General features: G+C 40.9%; 1 protein-coding gene across 1 annotated transcript in view; it reads left to right on the top strand.

Annotated features, from left to right (window-relative positions):
• shroom2a (shroom family member 2a) overlaps positions 1-18,030 on the top strand; it is a 52,438-nt gene extending 34,408 nt beyond the window's left edge. Inside the window, exons 3-10 of the mRNA XM_053636117.1 lie at positions 3,604-3,726; positions 3,848-6,353; positions 6,731-6,813; positions 11,196-11,777; positions 13,078-13,641; positions 14,130-14,322; positions 15,594-15,866; positions 16,886-18,030. Coding sequence (XP_053492092.1) covers positions 3,604-3,726; positions 3,848-6,353; positions 6,731-6,813; positions 11,196-11,777; positions 13,078-13,641; positions 14,130-14,322; positions 15,594-15,866; positions 16,886-17,158 — 4,597 coding nt within the window. The 3' untranslated portion in view covers positions 17,159-18,030. The remainder of the gene's footprint in view (positions 1-3,603; positions 3,727-3,847; positions 6,354-6,730; positions 6,814-11,195; positions 11,778-13,077; positions 13,642-14,129; positions 14,323-15,593; positions 15,867-16,885) is intronic.
• Positions 18,031-18,890: the final 860 nt, after the last annotated feature.

Below are 18,890 nucleotides of genomic sequence, written 5' to 3'. Positions count from 1 at the left end.
CAGCTCTCTTTCCTTACAAGTGAATGAGGGTTGGAGTAGTTGTTAAAACGTGCAAACTGTTGCACGTGATTTTGATCAGATTTTCATAGCATTGACCAGCATAAGAAAATGTTTGATCATCTGTGCTGATAGCGGAAAAGCCTTTTTAATTCCCCTGCAATTTTTTTTTTTTTTTTTTGGTGGTGTGAGTTTAGAATTTTTTGTACCCCTGACTGCCAGAGCACTCTCTGAATAGTTTGTTAGAGTCTGATTGGTTGTGGTCTTTTCATTGATTTTATTGTTTTTGAACATGTCTCTGGAGGAAAAAAAAATGCAAAGGGACTTTCCTTTGCTGGCCCCCCTCCCTGGCCTCCATTCTGCCTGGGCTCTGCTGATCCAGTCCACTGGCATATCTGCGCTGGACCAGCTGTAGCCCTGACAATGGCAGCCACATTAGCATCTGAATGGCTAGCACCATGTGTGGCTAGCGCACAAGCACTTGAAGCATTGCACTGTGAAACAGCAGGGGAAGCTGTTCCCTTTGGACATTTGGATCTCTCTTTCCTTAATTTGGCATGTATTAATCTGTTCTGGAATCTTTGTTACGTGAAACATGACTACCTTGTTCAAGTAGCCGGGGAGGTTTGTATTAAGGTATTTTAAAATACTTGAAACAGAGTTAAGTCACAAAGTCTGATATCTCATAGCAGGGTTATAAGATATGCGGCAAGCTCACTGGCCAAGTGTAAGTGGAATTTTTTGTGTTAAACAATGAGCTAAATTGTAGAGGAATTTTAAATCAAATGGCTCAGAGTCACTGAAGGCAAAGTAAGCGTTTTACAGCTTGTGGTCTTGTCCTTTGGAGATTTATTACTTAACCAAGTCCCTCAAGTACTAACTAACATTTCAGTTAAATGATAAGTTACTGCTATCACCACTGATTCATATATTCCTTGTTATGCTTTTCTTGTAATTCAAGACATTTAGCATTACATACAGTATGTGTTATGTCTAAGTTTTCATTCTGACTTTTATTTCCATAAAATATAAAGTATATTTTTTTCAGAATATTTCAGATTGTTTATAAGGCACATTAATGGAGTAGCTCAGTCTGATTGGTTACACAGGGCTGCTATTTCATGAAAGCCTTAGCTTGGCATGTGTAACATTTATGTAAAATAAACTGATAATATGCATGTACTTTTATGTGCTTCTAAAATTATTATGGGCACTACAGAGAGAATTCAGTTTTTCCAAGGATTATTGTGAGAACCTCCTAGTAAAATTAAGCGTTCTCCTTCAAATGCGTAGTTTTACAGATAATTATGGATATATTGTTTAAAGCTTACAGTGCAGTCAAGTATGGATGTATAACTTTGTAACTGCTTGACTTTATGCAGATCCATGTCAACACCGTGGAAAGGATTTGTATAAAACTATTGTCAGAAGCTTTATTCCTATCGTAACATTATGAATTCTGCATTATGTTCATGGTTGCATAGCAAGCAGAAAACATGTCCCTGAGAGTCTGGTCTGTTCTATGTGGCGTGATCATTTTGTTTCACTTGCGTCAATCAGATTGGTTAGTTTCAACATCTATGCTGGAGCACTGTTGAACACTTAACTCTGTTTGATCAGAAGGTGTTAGTTAATTTTCTGTAACAGCATGGTTTACTGTAATTCCAGCTGCAAGTTTTATAATGTATGTGCGCGTTCGAATGTTATAGTTTCTGTAGTATCGATGTACACAGAGACTTGTATGGCTGACGCTCCACATAAACACATTTTTAAAATGTGTAATTGTTCATACGGTGAAGCATATTGTTTATTTAGTGTTTTTGGAAAGAGTCAGGGGTAACCGTCAAAGTTTAAGGTAAAACTCTTCCTGGAGAGCTTTTTTTTTTTGACGCACCATGACAGGCAGAAAAACGAGGCTGGTGAGAGAACACCTATTTGTAGTCCGTTTTAACGTAAGTGATAACAGAAACTAACTTGATTCGCAGCTGTTCCAAGACACAAAACGTAACAATAAATGGATAAAATATGTCATTCCTTAATAAAGAAAATGTTTCAGTTCTGTAAATAATCCGTGTAATTACTGTTTACATATACAACTCTTTATTAAATGGCTTTTTCACTCTTGGTGAAATGCTATCGGTTATACTGAAGACCTTTTTTCTTCAGATGGGTTTGACACATTCATTTAATCCTCGTGTTTTGATGAAAATGATGGATAAATAGGTATTAGCTACTGAATAAAATTATAGCTGCAAGTATTTCACTTGCATGCATTTTATAATCTACATAAAATCCTTATAGTCTGTATACCGGCACATCATGCATTAAGTTTTTCACCACAAGAGGTCTCCAGGCTCCTATCATTCCTGCCCGTTTTCCATGTCCCATGCATAATAATTCATAGAGCACAGATCAGCCTCAAGGCCAAGGCACTTTTACGTGGCGCTAGAGAGTGGCTTATCTGGAGCTATGAGCAGTTTTAGGACCCTGAACCCATTTCCATGCTGGACATACAGGATTCCATCTGGGACTTGAACGTCTGAATTCATTTCTCCTTATTTACATCTTCATCCATATTGTTTATAGAGGCAGAGTAATGCATTTAAATTCCAGTATGGTTGGAAGTACTACATTTTAAAGTATTTTGCACTTACCCTTTTTTGTGTCCATAGCACTAGTTTGTACTGCCGTCCTTTTATTCTTTGAGCCAGTCTGTTTTGCTTAAAAGTGTAGCACTAGAGTTCCTGTCCATTGGTCTCCACTGAGTTCAGAGATTCCGTCTGTGTGTCCTCCTCCCTCTAACCCCCTTCAGGAGGATGAAAATGGTGGATATTGTAGCACAGAAAATGCCATCAGAGAGTGACGTTCATGTGGCCCGGAGCTTTCTCACGAAGATTTTGCGAAGCTCAATGAGGTACAGTATTGATGTAACCACCGGCCAATCCACCCTTTTCCTGTGCCATCCCATTCATTCCAGATCTGCTCCATGACTTCATTTCTTCCCGTGTTGTCTTTGTCATCCTTTCTCCAAAAATCCTAACTGCAACAATTCCTTAAGGTTTGCAGTAGGTCTCTGTTGCTTTGTGTGGTAGTTTGTAGTCTTTCCTGGGGGTTTCCAGTAGAAGAAAATGTTTGTCATGAAGAAAGTGTTTTAATTATGTGGTTCTTTGTTCAAGAGCAGTTCATTTGATGGTATGTTTTATCACACTAAAGTAATGTATGCCTGCTGACTTTTCCCTTGCATGCTTTGCAGAAAGAACCGTTTCAAGGGGTATGTTTTAATGCATTTCATGTTTATGTAATCATTTATTTTGGGAGTTTTTTGGGAGAGGTGTGCATCACAGCATGGTTGGTTCATATGTAAACTTCATTTTTGTCCGTTCAGTACTTTTTGTCATACTTTTCAAAAGATTTATATGCATATAGTTAGCAGATTTGTATTATCCCGCTCAACATCATGTACCAACACTGTTATGATCATGAAGGTAGGTTTTATTGTGACTCTTTGTTGCAGTAGTTATGTAGTTGCATGTCGATTCTTTGCTTTGTAAAGCATTTTCCTCACTGATCTTTTTCTTTCTCCCTTCTCTGTCCCTCTTCGTTCAGGAAAAATGAACCCATGAGCAGGCCTCACTCCTGGCATTCTACCAAATTCAATGAGAACCAATCAAACACTGCCAAAACACAGTCCACACCCTCACCAGTCTGGCAAACAAGATATGATGCAAGGTAAAGAACACTGTTTCAACATATCATTATACCACTCTTAAATCAAGTAGTTTTCTTCCACTGTTGTTTTATGCAATCCTTCCGTGTCGGTGCAGTCTAAAATGTATGCTTATTTCCTTAGTTCATTCTCCTCTGACCTCGCTACTGGTTGGGACCAGCCTAATTTGCGCAGAGTATCGGACCAGTTCAGCTCCTTGGGCAGCATGGATAGTTTAGAACACGGCTCTTGCCCCTATCCACCTGGACGCCTGTCTCCGAGCAAATCTAACGGCAACAGTGTTGAACATTTAGTGGGCGGAAAAAGAGATTCTGCCTATAGCTCATTTTCAACCAGCTCAGGGACGCCTGATTATACGCTGTCCAGAAGCAACGCAGCTTCTACAGAGAATATGTTGTATAAAATTAACCAGTGGGACTCGGGAAGTCGGCCTGGCAACGGCAGACCCAGTCACAGCCTAAGTGAAGGGGCCCGACAGGAGGACAGAATTGGTTATCTACAGCCACCTTCAGTAAGCACTGGCCGAGAAAGCCCAAGAATAGAGGAGCAGCCAGGCTACCGGCATTCTACTTCTGGAAGGTCCAGCATTGCGCCTGTTTGGCATGTTCCTGATATGAAGAAGGCCATGGCACCATCACCTCCACCTCCTGCACCACCAACACGCAGTGATAGTTTTGCTGTGACCAAGATTCATGAAAAGGGTTTGGTCTCCAGTTACCCTGAGAATCCTGGGATTCCTACCCAGTCAAAGATCCAGGGCAAAGGATTAAAGACTACACCAGAGATGTCTGAAAGTAATCAAAGGATTTACCATGCAACCGAGTCAGGCCTTGAAACGAGCCAAAACTACAACCCGCAACTTAAAAGTGGCACGATTAATCCATATGTTGCAGGTGACTACAGTCAACAAACTGCTATTCCAAACTCAAATAAGAAATACTCACCATCCAGCACTGATCCGTCCTACACTCGCTTAGCCTACCATCAACGTCAGTACAGTGAAGAGAGCACTTTTCATGCGCCGCCCAGAACCCCATCTACAGGCAAGTCTCAGAGTTGCTATAGCAGCATGCAAGAGTTACCCACCAACAACCATGCTCCACACTATAGCCAGAACCAGATCAGAAGGCATGTTGCATCGCTGTCCAGCACTACTATTGACCAAAACCCTGACAGTCAAAGCTCCAACAGGTATTACTGTGTCACATCTCGACAATCCTCTCAGGGAGGATCCCAGGCCTCTTTATTGCGGGTGGAGGACAGGAATGCTAATTCTCTGATGGAAATCGCCCAAAGTGGAGGTGATAGAACTTCCATAAGCTCTCAAGGACAGCTCAAGGACAGGTTCACCGCATCTCAGGTACTACAGCACCCAAATAACCAAGACGGCAATGGATATTATAGACAGGTTGACAGCCAGCATCGGGTGTACGCGGCAGTTAATAGGTCTTCTTTTGATGATGCAGCAACTAAAGCGTCGGAGGGAAGAGGACTCCAGAAGCAAAACACCGTAACAAACTCAGAGAGCCATTTCATCAAGCACAGCCAGCAGGGGAAGATCATTGAATCTTACAGATTGGGAGAATCCTCCAAAGAAGATTTACCGTCTAAAAGTGAGACTACAGTATGCCCCATGAAAACCCCTATGCTGCACTCTCTATCACATGACAGCAGTAGGTTGGTTGACGTAGAAAGTGAAGTGGGTAGTGGTGATGGACAACAGGAATTCGTTGATCCCCAGAATGGCAGGCAGGTTCGACGTAGTGACCGTTTTGCCACCACGTTGCGAAATGAGATCCAGATGAGGAGAGCTCAGCTTCAGAAGAGTCGAAGTGCAGCAGTCCTGAGTGGCTCAGCTGATCCTGAAGAAGAGCCTTCCATTTGGAAGTCCACAGATATCTCTTCACCTTCCTCCGATGGTTCCTTCCGTGGTGCCTATAAAGACCATTTGAAGGAGGCCCAAGCTCGAGTCCTTAAAGCTACTTCTTTCAGGAGGAGGGACTTGGAGCCAGTGCTCCTAGAGCACCCAGGATCTGAAGTTCTGTCCATTTCCCGCAAGGATACACCTTCTCTGCCAAGCGTCTCTGAGGTCCCTTCAAATAAGCCTGCTTCGGGTACAAACCACGTGCCCCGTATATGTGGCCGAAAACGTTTTCCCGTAGAGAAGAAAGTACGGTCCTTCTCTGAGCCTGAAAAAATTAATGAGGTTGGTGTTGACGAGGAGCCAATTCCACAAGATAATGACGTATTTTTAGTCAACAGGCATAAAGTCTTTGAGGCAACAGGAAAACCTGCTTATCGCAAACCCATGTTGAAGCAAAATCTGCAAATATTTGAAGACTCCAGATTGGACAAGTCTGGAGAATCGTTTCAGTCTGGACAAAGTGATATTACCAAGAAGGTTAGCAACAGTAAGGCAACAGATAGTGGATCAAATTCCTCACAAAGACTGGGCACTTTTGCAGAGTATGAGGCCACATGGAACATACAGAGAAAAGTGGATCCCAGAACGTCTGGAAGGTACCACTCAGCTGATAACATCCTCGATCCAGCAGTGGATGAGCAGCATAAGCCTGCCTATTTCCATGAAAGGTCACGCTCCTCTCCCTCAGAGGACTTCTATGGCCAGGTTAGTGTTGTCCTTTTGACATTTCCGAAAACTAATGTTTTATCTGAAACCCACGCCTTATCATTGCGTATTACTTATTTGTAGGTTTATCTCTGTTTTGCCCTTTTAGAAAGCTTGTTTGCTTTTAATGCTGTTTAGACAGGGTGGCTGAATGACTAGTACGAGAATAAAGGCAGGGCCTTAGTCAAACATTAAGCTGTGTCTAAACAAAAAAAAAAGTCACGCCTTCAGTCCAGAAAAGTAGCAAGTGTCAAGGAACTCACCCAGTATATACTGAAGTGAATCCCACTTTAAACAGTAAAACCATTCCAAGACAAGAGCATGCATTGATAGATGCCTTAGAATATTAAATGTTTTTTGTACTCTATTCTCTTCAGAACATCCCCGTGCAAGGAAGGAAGTCAGCTGAATACTACCCACCTGAGAGAAAACTCTCTGATCATGACAAGTCTGCATCGAGGTGGGTAAACTATTTGTTGTTTGTTATGCAAACAAATATGTAATGTTCCTACAATTACAGATAACTTTCTGCTTTATGGGTGCTTTTTATCAAAGGTCTCAGTAGGCAGGTAAATATTTTTCAACCTTTTTGTATTTTAGTCAGATTACAACCTTCACACTTACTGACTCTGTTGATGAAATATGCATCTGTTGAAATGATCATGTCATTTATCTTGGAGTGAGAATGGAGGAGTAGGGTTCAACATGAACTACTTGAGATGCATAATAAGGGTTTCAAATAAATTTGTCATAAATTAGCAATTTACCTAATTTCTTAAAGGACCTGATCGCAAAGTCACAACACAGCTAGTCACATGATTTATTTATTTTTTTGCAGGTACTACTAAAGGACCAATCATATGTGTGTAATTATTAACACCACAGTGCTGTTTAAATTTTCAAAATTTCTTCTGATTGACAGACGTACCTCAGTGAAAATGCAAATTCAAATAGGATTGCGTTTGCGTTTATATTTTTGGCTGAGTTGGAGTGTGAGGAAGAGGAAGTGCAAATGTAAGAATTGCTATTGCCAATGTAAAGATTGCAAGTTGTTTGGTAGACAACGCCAAGATATATATATATATGTGTGTGTGTGTGTGTGTGTGTGTGTGTGTACAGACAGATAGGTTCGAGGTTTCTCTCTAATATATATATATGTGAGAGAGAGAAACCTCGAACCCTGTTTTTCAGCAACATCTGAAAGGTTTTCTCAGACCACCACACAGTTATTAAAATGGTTTCATTTCAAGTATTGTTACCACCAAATTATGAATCATCAGTTACATGAATCAATATGGCATTCAGGCATATCAGACAAGGGGAGCTAATCGATGATCCTCTGTCTTTTCACCCATGGGAAATTTCCCCCTAAACAAATTTAAATGAAGATGACTTTAAGGAAAAGCAGATCACATTTGTGTTGAGAGAAACTAGTCTTCAGAAAATAAAGCACAAGTGTGACATCCAGCTTGCACTGACTCTATTCTGTGCATGGCTAATGCATTAGCACAGCACAGTATCACACACAAAAGCCCTTTATTCCTTACGTGGTCTCACATGTTTTTGATATTCACATGGTTCTGTATGGCGTTTTAAGCATCAGATTTCACCAGATTAAACATTGAGACGTTTGCAGTTTGGCATGAAATAAATGTTCAGTTGCAGCAGATGTATACACTTTGGAAGCAGGGAGATTTTAGCCACCGAATCTCTCGGTTACTTTACAGTATGGTAATGCTGACATCTAACTGTCTTATAAACTTCCGTGACAACCTTCTGCAACGTGTCTATTCCTTTAAAACAATACCTCAGAATATCGCAATCCACGCGCTATATAAATATGGGACGTTTCAGAGAGAAATCTTTTTACTGCATGTTGACCATAGTACCTCAGATGACTAGTGCACGTGTTTGGTTCACCTGTCGAATCCTTGTGTTGAAACTGCTCACTATATATCCACACACAGCATGGGATTTCACACAGCTTATGTTGTATAATTTGGCCTTGAGAAAATGTACATTGTAGAATCGGAGAGCTTACAACTGCATATTGTTGTGCAGAGTTGTACAGTATAATGACCAGAGAAGTCAACACAATTTCACAATACAGTGCTCTCTCTCAGGGAATGAGCAAAACACAGTACAGTGGAAATAAATGTTCTCGTCAATGATGACTAAATAGTGTCAAATATTTGTTTTTCATTAACACAGCTTCATGTTCTCAGTGGTCATGTGAAATCAGGTTCTTTGTAACATTTTTGGAATTAACCAATTCAGGCCCTCAAATGCCTAAACCACAAAGTCATGTCCTCATCACACAAACCCCCGGCACTGAGGATGGTTGTGTTGTCACAGCTGGGTCAAAGTGATACTGTAGTCAGGCCTGTGAGGTCGACAAAGGGGCCGCTGTTTGGTCTAACAGCATACTACTGGCTTTGTTTTGCTAAGACAGTTTTAACCAAGGGTACTTTACTAAGCAACACAATATGTAAAGACTTAAACTGAGTGTTATTTAGACATACTAATTAGAAAATACTTATTTGCAATTCCATTTCCTGTGTACATAATTAAAATGACATCATACAAATTCAGCTGCAAAGCACATCATTTAAAATTGCATTTTCATGAGCAACAAAAAATGGCTGCCATAATTCAAATGCAAGTGCCAAGTCTGAAGTTTTATTTTCAGCATTTTATATATATATATATATATATATATATATATATATATATATATATATATATATATATATGAGTTCGAATTGCTCTGTATATGGTACATTTCTGCTTCTTCTCTGTGCTGTTTTCTCTGATCACGGTATTGACCTTGCAGGTATTTTACATTCTCCGTCTTTCTTTCTGCATTATCAGTCGGACTCGCAGGCTTCTCTTCATTCTCTCTCTGTCTGCTTTGGGTAAAAGTAAGGGGTGGTTTACTTTAATTAGCATGTTGCCCACTAAACCAAACATCCATCATCACAAGATTGTTAAATTGCACCCTATAAAATTATCATGTCTTCCCCTGCCTGTAATTGAGGTGTTGTGACGAGCACGTTTACTGTTCGTTTGGTGCACAAGTCGCTTTGAAGCTCATAGATGGCTGGGTAGGTTAACTTGCAGCCTTTTATATCATAGTCAGCTAAAAAAAAAAAAAAAAGTATATTACATAGTCATGTTGTTAGTGATCATCTTTATAGAAAACCCTACATTTCCGTATTAGGCAGATTTTTTTTAATATGCGTGCAGATATGTGTCTCTCAGCTTTTTTTTTTTGGTAGCTCATTCAAGTGAAACTCACTCAGAGCTGTTAAGAATCTAGTTTAAATTGCCCACTTCACTTAACTTTAGTGTGTCACGCAACCTAACTCACATGACAAAAGCTAATATAGAACCAGGGTTAAGCTGCGAGCGGCCCCACCCAGGTGAGCTTAGAGATCCAGTGCTCCAGGAAGCACCTGTCAACGCAGGCAGCCAGATCTTTCGATACTGTGAGACAGCCATGGTGAGTGCGCTGTCTGATATTGAGCCTTAATGTCTGGAGGATTCGTGGTAAGTAGCACTGCTTTAGTTACAAGGATTGACGCTTGTTTGAGAGAAAAGCTCTGTAAATTTACTGAGCTGTGACGGAGAAGCTTAATAATTCTTATCGTAGCAAAGTAATGTGGAAGCTGGTAATGTCTGAAATTGGTGCGACTTGGTGACCAGCACTGTGATTGGTTAGTGTCGTTCCTGTTTCTGTGCACTCTGTGATTACAGACTGTCAGCATTTAATCGGTGGCTCACTGCATGTCTATGCACGCTGACATTAAAGACACTTATTCTGCCCAGCACACGTATTACACACAAGTCACGCAGTCAGATGTCTGTTCTGCCATTCTGTATGTATGTTTAACTCCAACTCGAGGGATGCATACTATACCATCAAACTGCATGTCAAAACTGTCTAGCTCTTCTCACAGCATGTGTGTTGGTGGTGTAGTTCATGCCTATAACAGCCTGTGCATGTCTTTACATGGCTTTTTTATATGATAGATAGATATATATTTTTAAATCCTTTTTTGTTTTTCCCCCCTCTCTTTTCTGTTCTTCAGTCAAAATGATACTTTGTCTCTTTTTGTGAAGTCCAGCTGCTGCTTCTTTGTCCCCTACAGGTTTTTGAACCGTCTTCGTGGATGTGAATTGTGGTCAGGCTAGAATACTATTTCAAACTGATCAGAAATATTTTACTGTACATACATAGCCTTGAATGTATGAATGATTTGTGTGCGTTTTGTTTAGTTTTTTTTTTAAATGATGAAAAAATGAAAATTACAAATCTGATTTTACTTTTGCAGAAATATTTAGTCCGCCTATAGCTCTGGTCTCTACCAAGCATGTTTTGTAAGTCTGAAATGTTCTATAAAAGGCCCTCAGTGACCCACCACTCCTACATAAAACAGCTCCACAAGAGGCTCGCTGTCCCTCTTTGCTGCCACAACATATAAATCTACAATCCCTGACAGCAAAAAGCGAATAAAAAAAAAAAAACAGTCAAAACAATTGAGACTGAGTGGAGAAAAGAGTACTGTTGGCCGGTGGCTGCAGGGAAAGAACATTCATTACCCGGATTGTGACAGGCTTGTGGGAACAGAAATATGCTGGGTATGACAACCAGCTTGGGAGTTACCATGGAGAGATGGTGAAATGTGGGAGAAATGTCTGCTCTCCTATCGATTTACACAGCACAGCACACAGTGAAGCTTTGTGCATGAGAAAGCGCAAACGCGTTCACAGTTTCAGCATTTTATTCTTTTGCACAGCCAGTGTACATGTACTGAAATATCTATACATATTTTCCCTCAGGTTAAGTGACGGAGGATACAAGGATTTATTGCCCAAGCCGAATCAAGAACCAGCGCCACTTTTGACAGGAGGCGAGTTTGAGAGAAACGTCTCAGATCCACCATTCACTCGTAAATCTCCTCCACAACCTGCTGGTCCTTCTCAACATTTCCCCGATCGTAGCATCCTCACCGATCCACCTTCGAACGCAAAAAACAACGGCTCGATTTCTCCGAGACCTCCTCCGACACGCCTGGACAAGTACAAATGCCCCGAGGCCGCTGCGCCTCTCTTGACCTCACGGGGCGAAACCTGTGTCTCTCACTCTCCCATTAAAGACACCCCAATCCACGCCCCAGTGTCCTGGAAGGACCCGGAGCATAGCAAGGGTCCAAAAAGAGAGGAGGAGACTCAACTGGAGACCATACCCCTTCCTCCTCCTTCTTTTCCTCCTCCTCCTCCTCCTCCTCCTCCTGAGCCTCCTGCCCACCTGACTCCACCCAGCATGGAAGGGCAGCGTTCGCCATCACCTCACTTCGCTCCCCAGAGACTGACTGACAAGCCCCCTGTCCCTGTCTCCCAGCAGGATGAAACCACAGGAAGGTAAGACATTCCTCCAGATCTTAATAATAACACCGCTTAATGCAGCAGGATGATGAGTTGGAGCTCATGAAGGTTTTCCACTGGCACGCCACAGCTGGGTTTCTGTTTCAGCTGCACTCTACAAACGCTCACTGGGAGCTATGTTGTTCTTCAGAGCGGTGATTTAATTATGACCCTGCTCTTGTTGTGCTCAGTCTCGTACAAGAGACTTCTTCATATACGTTTGTGCTGAAAATGGCCACTAACCGCTACAGTTGTTCATCGTGCAAGTCTCGTATTTGGAATTTCTCCGTCTCGCTTTTTGTTTGTCTCTGCTTTTTTTTTCTCCTGAGAAGCAGCAGTATTTTTGTACAAGCCTTTCTGTGAGTTCCCAGAACTCCTTTCACAAGGAGGAGTCCAAAGGTTTGAGTGTGCTATTATATTGGTCATTTGGGACGGAAACCCTGTCATTTGAAAGCAGCAAGATATTTAATATCAGTGTAAGAATATACTTAACATAACATTTTATTAATTGATTTTTTTTTTAAATATAGATTTGTTGGGTGACTTTGCTTTAATAGCTCCATTGTTGCTCATTATAACAAATAACATTAAATGTTCAAATCTATTTTTGGTTTCATTTTCCTTTTTATTATAAATTTGAGATATTATTAAGAAGTTTAGTTTTTTTGTTTTGCAAAACTAAATGATTCATCTAACAGTATGATATTACTAAGGGTCCTGAGTATCACAACTGAAAAGCGAATGAGTTTGAATGGCAACGATGCCGGTGCCATCCATGGCTGGGAGTCATGAGAGCAAAAGTGAGCTCCTCTGGGTGGGGAGCAAGGGTATACGCTCTCTCCCCTGTCAATCTGAATGACATTAGCCAATCGTGGGCTTCTGGGAGCTCATGCTCATGACTGAGCTTGAGCAGCAGTTTGAAAAGATGCAGAGGTTGGCTTCATATGTATCAGATGAAGCATTTGTTAGCCTTCAACCGCCCTGATTTTTAACCCATATGTGATTTAGGGGAAAGCAAGCTAATGAGTGGGAACTGGCAAGTGAGAAAATTGGGGCTTTGGGGGATCAGACAGTGTTTATGCACATGCTTACTCTACAGGTATTTGGAGTTTCTCTGCGCTTGCATTTCTAAATAATGAATGTGTATTTTTAATCTTGAATATTGTTCATGAAAATTGTATTATTTAGAGATAGTCATCTGTTTTTCCAAGACAGGTGCAATCTCCAGTCTGCCTTTTTTTTTTTTTTAATGTATTTTTGGTCTCTGTCTGATTTCTCCTCATATATTCTGTTTTAGGATGGACGAGGTGATTGACGACAGCACCACTGTGAAAAAAGTGCCCATCAAGATCGTCCACTCTGAAAGCAGTACAGAGAAAGAAAATCGACAGTACCTTCACCCAAGCCCCGAGACACCCCTCAGCTCACGGCCCGCAGTCTTGTCTCTGTCCAGTCTGGAAGCCCCAGAGCAATCCTCCTCTCCATTTTGCACGTACACACGTCAAAGAGAGCAGGAAAATGAAGCCATGGGCCCTCAGAAGGAGCAGCAGCTTCAGACTGATGTCTCGGGACCTCAGGAGCCACAGAAAGACCCCTGTGTGGATCAGCGCAGTAACGGAGTCTCCTCGGCCAGCCTCAGTGCTTCCTCTCACTCTGAGGAAGATGAGAAGAGAGAGGTGTTGGCCAGGGACATCATAGACAGAGATAAGTCCTTGGCGGACATTTTGGACCAGAGTAAGAGGAGGACCACTATGGACTTGATGGAAGGGATTTTCCCAGAAGGAGAGCAGCTGGTTGAGGAGGCGCACCAACGCAGGAGAGCTGCACCCAAACTGACTCCCTCACGCAGCTCTGAAGAGAGGTCAGGCCATGGTTTTACACTTTTTATATTTGTTTATTTTTATTTTTTTTTAATTGCACTGAGGTGTGTGTGTGTAAAATGTTTGGTTGTATGTGTTGTCTTGGTTATGAATCATAGGCTAGACATTCATGCGGCGTGAATTCTCTGTGGTTCATAAGAATGAAATTTGTTTCCAAGTTTATTTCATTTATTTTTTAAATAGTTTCTGTCTCCAATGCTAAACATACTATGTATGTTGTGGTCTTTATTTTTACCCGGCAGTAATGTTATGAAAGCCGTGGCCCCCTGGTGACTGAATGCAGAATGGCAATTTAAATTTTTTGATTTGTGTTAATGGTGAAACTAAAGAATAATTTCTGTTATTCCCATAAAGTGGACACAAGCATGTTTACACACACAACCTTGTGAATCTTTCTCTGTATTGTTTTTTTGACAACACAATAGTTCGTTTTTATCGTTCAGTACTGATACCGTCACCGTTTTTTTAGGAGAGAGGAGGAGAGCATGGCAGCGGTGGCGGCCACAGCAGCTGCTCTGGTGACCAGCTCAGCTTATTACAGCACGTCGGCTCCCAAAGCAGAGCTGCTTATTAAAATGAAGGATATGCAGGAGCAGAGTGTAGAGCTCGAATCAGAAGAGGAACTGGAGGAGGAGAATGACACTGAGCTCGCCAACAAGAAGGTAGTGCTCGATCAGCTGGTTCACCCCAACACTATATCAAAACAAACAGTAACTGGAAATCTAACTACATTTAACACAATTAGTGTGGTTTGATTTATTTTCTATAGCTTATGTGTATATAAGTTATAGCTGAATGTAGGTTAAACAGTCCCTCCAGGATTTTAGTTTTTTTGTTTGTTTTGTTTTTTAAAAAATGACACTAGATTTGAGTCAAGAAGCGTCACGTGACCATTTCACAACGCACATTCTGCCGAAGCCGCCTTCGATTGACGTTCATCGACCATCAGTACGTTTACATGGACAACAATAATCCGATATTAACCCGGTTAAGACAATACTCTGATTAAGAAACTAGCATGTAAACAGCATTTTAAATTACCTTAATCCGACTAAAGACATACTCGAAGTAAACACGAATCGAATTAAGACATGTGGAGTATTCCTCTTTTAGTCGCATTATAGACGTGTATTACAGACATGTACACACCTTAATCACAATATTGTCTTATTCAGAATAAGGTCAATAATTAGATTACTGCTGTCCATGTAAATGTAGTCCTTTAGTACAGCTAAAAGGTGTCATTTACCAACAAATTTTATTGTGAAACCCTGTGCAGAACAATTTCATGCAATTGCAAGTTTGCCACTTCAAGTAATTATTCACAAAATAGCTCATCTCCTCTGCAAGTTGCATCGCAAGTTTAAAAAAAAAAACGCAGCAAAATCAAGCATTTTTGGCCACAACAATCTCAAAAAACTCCATGAAATCCTCTATGGAACGCTTAGTGGTATTTTTAATGTACTGCAGTCCAGGTGAAATGTGTAGTTTAAATGTATTTACAATTTAATCTTCATTCAAACAAACTGCTGACAGTTATAAGGCATTTATAAGGCACATATATATATATATATATATATATATATATATATTGTGTAACCTAATTACCTTAAGTATTTGGACTAAAGAAATGCTGCTGTCTGGAACTGACCCCTGGTGTGTAAGAACTGCTTCGCAACAAGGCACTTACATGTCCTTTATTTTTATTTATATATATATATATATATATATATATATATATATATATATATATATATATATATATATATATATATATATATAAAATATATATTTTCCCCTTCCTAGTCAAACTTGGCATATCTCTTCAAGTAAATAAAGATTACGTACTCAAGTTACAGGAAAGATTCTGAGAGTTGCAGTAGGAGATTTTGACTATATTCACACACCATTCACACTCTGTTTACATTTGCAGCACGAGCTGATCGAGAGCCTGAGCAAGAAGCTGCAGGTGCTGCGGGAGGCGAGAGAGAGTCTGCAGGAGGACATGCAGGACAACAACGCTCTGGGCGAGGAGGTCGAGGCCACCGTGCAGGCCGTCTGCAAACCCAACGAGCTGGAGAAATTCCGCATGTTCGTCGGGGACCTGGACAAAGTGGTCAGCCTTCTGCTGTCTCTGTCTGGACGACTGGCGCGTGTAGAGAACGCCCTAAACAGCCTGGAGGAGGATGCACCGCTCGAGGAGAGGGTGAGCAGACAACATCGGAAACAGCTGAGACAAGCTCAGTGGATTACATACTGGGAATGAGTGTCGTGTAAAGATGTGACGTGAAATAAGATAAACATTATTTATTGGCACGTGTTTGCTAGGAATATTGATCATGGGCTATCAGTGAAAGTACAGCATAGCTTCACACAATTACAAGTCCATACAGGATTTTGGCTGTTTATTTATTTATTATAATTTTTTTGGGGTGATTGTTGCCGCCAAAAATACTCGACTTTGCTGTCATGCGAGTTTTTTGCGTGGAAAAATACTGAAATTCATCAATTTTAATAGTGATGTTTGTTGGTAAACAAGACCTTTTTAGCTAAATGGTCAATTTTCTGCACTTATGTAGTGCCTTTTAACCTTAGCGGTTCTTCAAAGCACTTTACACTGTGTCTCATTGACCCCATTCTCTCTCTCTCTCACACACACAAACACCCACGCACACACACTATAAGGTGCTAGCTCGCCATTGGGAGCAACTTTTGGTTCAGTGTCTCGCCTCAGGACCCTGCGATTAGCTCTACCACCTAAGCCACAGCCACCCTTTTAGCTGTACTCATGTTCAACACGTGACTCTAAGAGGGCTTTGGCTGAATGTGCGTTGTGATGTCACATGACGTGCCCAAATCTGTGGCAAATCTGCAGTAATTTTAAAAAGTTGCAAGCTCCTCCGAATATCGTGGAGTTTTGCATTCATATCTGCGATCGCAAAATTGCTAAATCCTAGCGGGGCTGGTTTACAACTGAATACAATGAGACACTTTTTGCAGAACTGTTAGATTTCATTAAACATACGTTTATCAGCTTGGTTTCTTACATAAAGGGCTATAAACTGAACACTACTTTGTGCACGAGGTGAGATTGTATACGAACATTATATTCTGATTGACTTGCTTGTATTAGATATTCAAGGTGAACAGACTTTAGATATCTTATAAGTTTTCGCTATTAGAAACTCTGACGGCATCCTGATCATTCTTCTGTTGCCTCTACAGCGTACCTTGACGGAGAAGCGCAAGCTGTTGATCCGGCAGCACGACGACGCCAAGGAGCTGAAGGACAACCTGGACCGGCGAGAACGGGTCGTCTACGACATCCTGGCCAGCTACCTGCAGGAGGAAAACCTGGCCGACTACGAGCACTTCGTCAAGATGAAGTCCGCGCTCATCATCGAGCAGCGCAAACTGGAGGATAAGATCAAACTCGGCGAGGAACAGCTCAATTGTCTGATGGACAGTTTACCTCCAGACCAGAGGTCACACTTCTGAGAAATGGCAAATGGACTTTACACTCTAAAGTGATACTGCGTCCAGATTTCAAAGTCAGAACCGATCTAATCAGACTCCGGCATTGCTGAGACCCTCATGCTGCCGTTGTTTTCAGAGCTGTACCACTTCTTGACTGTTTTAGAACCACAACTGACTTTGGGCTGCATCGTTACCGTTCAGTACTGTGATTATCGTGATTATCGTGATTATAAGCCATGCTGTACTGGATGAAATGAAACATTTTAAAGTGCTTAACATAACTTGTTAAGACCATGAAACTGTGTATCTGACGTATTACCCCGGCCTCGTCTCAGTTACTCTTTCAGTGTCCAGTGTTTCTGTAATTTCACTTTTTGACCACTAGTGGGCGGTGGAAGATGGTTACATTTGGCTTGCCCACAAGGTACAAATCACTTTCCACTCATCCCTTACACTAGCATACACGTAGAAGACTCTAACATGACCATTTACAGCTCGTATTCCAAACCCTTCTCCCATATCGAACTTTTTTCACTATGGTGCATTATTTCCTATAGCATCGGTCACTGCCCTTGTCATGTTTAAAACAATTTCATGTTGGGGTTTTTTTTTTTATAGTAATTTATTGTAGACTTTTAAATCTGTAAATAAGACCTAGAATATGTTAGTATTTACCCTTTCACTTACTTGGTCTTAGCCAGAAAACATTCCTTTTAGCTTAAATGTGGTTTTTAAAAAGGAACGTGTTTATATACACAGTAAAGAGTCACGCTGGAATTAGAGCCACCTCAAAACCTGTTGTTTGTCAAGTATTTGAGGGACTACCTGAGCAATACAATATTCTCACTGACAATTGAATGCTTGTCTATAAAATACTGACTGCCTTCTGCTCAGTGATGTCTCGAGTGATGTTTTTTTCTGTCTACAATACATAACATTTTTAGCTCAGCATTTTCAAGCCACAAGTCCAGACCCTGGTATAGTGTTCATCTAATGGCAGTGTTTAAATAGCAGTCTCTCACGTGACTTTTGCAGAAAAGTATTTTTGCAGTTTGTATATTTGAAATGGTGTTATTCCATAAAAAAAAGTCTTCCAGCACGGTATAACAAATGGAAGTATTAGTTTAGTAGTATTTATACCACAGTGCTGATGAATTCTCAACTCTGATTGGTCAGAAGGTGTTGAATCATTTTCTATAACAGCAGGTCTGACCGCAGTGGCAGTTTCACATCAAGCCGCATCACGTTGATTATTCACACCATGCTATTGTAGTTTATTTTTTATTTAACCTACTTCCTCCTCTCAGCCATAGCTTTGCTTTTCACTAGTTTAGGAAGAATAACACGAGCTGGCATGTTTATCACACCGTGAACCCTTTTAATAACCTGTAAGGGTTTAAAAAATATATATATATAAATATAAAATTAGTTTGTGTGTGTGTACAATATGAGTATAATATATGTATATGTAAAAACATCATGATACTTGACATTTCCCCTACGGGGTCATCAGGGTCATATTGCTCAACCCTAACGACGCAGCACTTGGAAGCGGTGACGAAAGCATTTTACCCGTCCCCTTTCTTTGTCCTTTTAGCAGATGGCTTGAATCCATACAGGTAATGTAGGGTTTGGGACTAGTACTAGTCAGGGGCAGATTTAGGGTGGTGGGAGCCCCTGGGCTTGAACTATGGTTGGGGCTGTATACCTACTCCCTGAAATGAATCTACAACTGATCCAACCAGAAAAAATC

This window comes from Ictalurus furcatus, chromosome 11, assembly GCF_023375685.1.
Source record: "Ictalurus furcatus strain D&B chromosome 11, Billie_1.0, whole genome shotgun sequence".
In the NCBI taxonomy this organism is placed as follows: Eukaryota; Metazoa; Chordata; class Actinopteri; order Siluriformes; family Ictaluridae; genus Ictalurus; species Ictalurus furcatus.
Note: the sequence above shows the minus strand (reverse complement) of the source record. Positions and strands in the feature narration are given on the sequence as shown.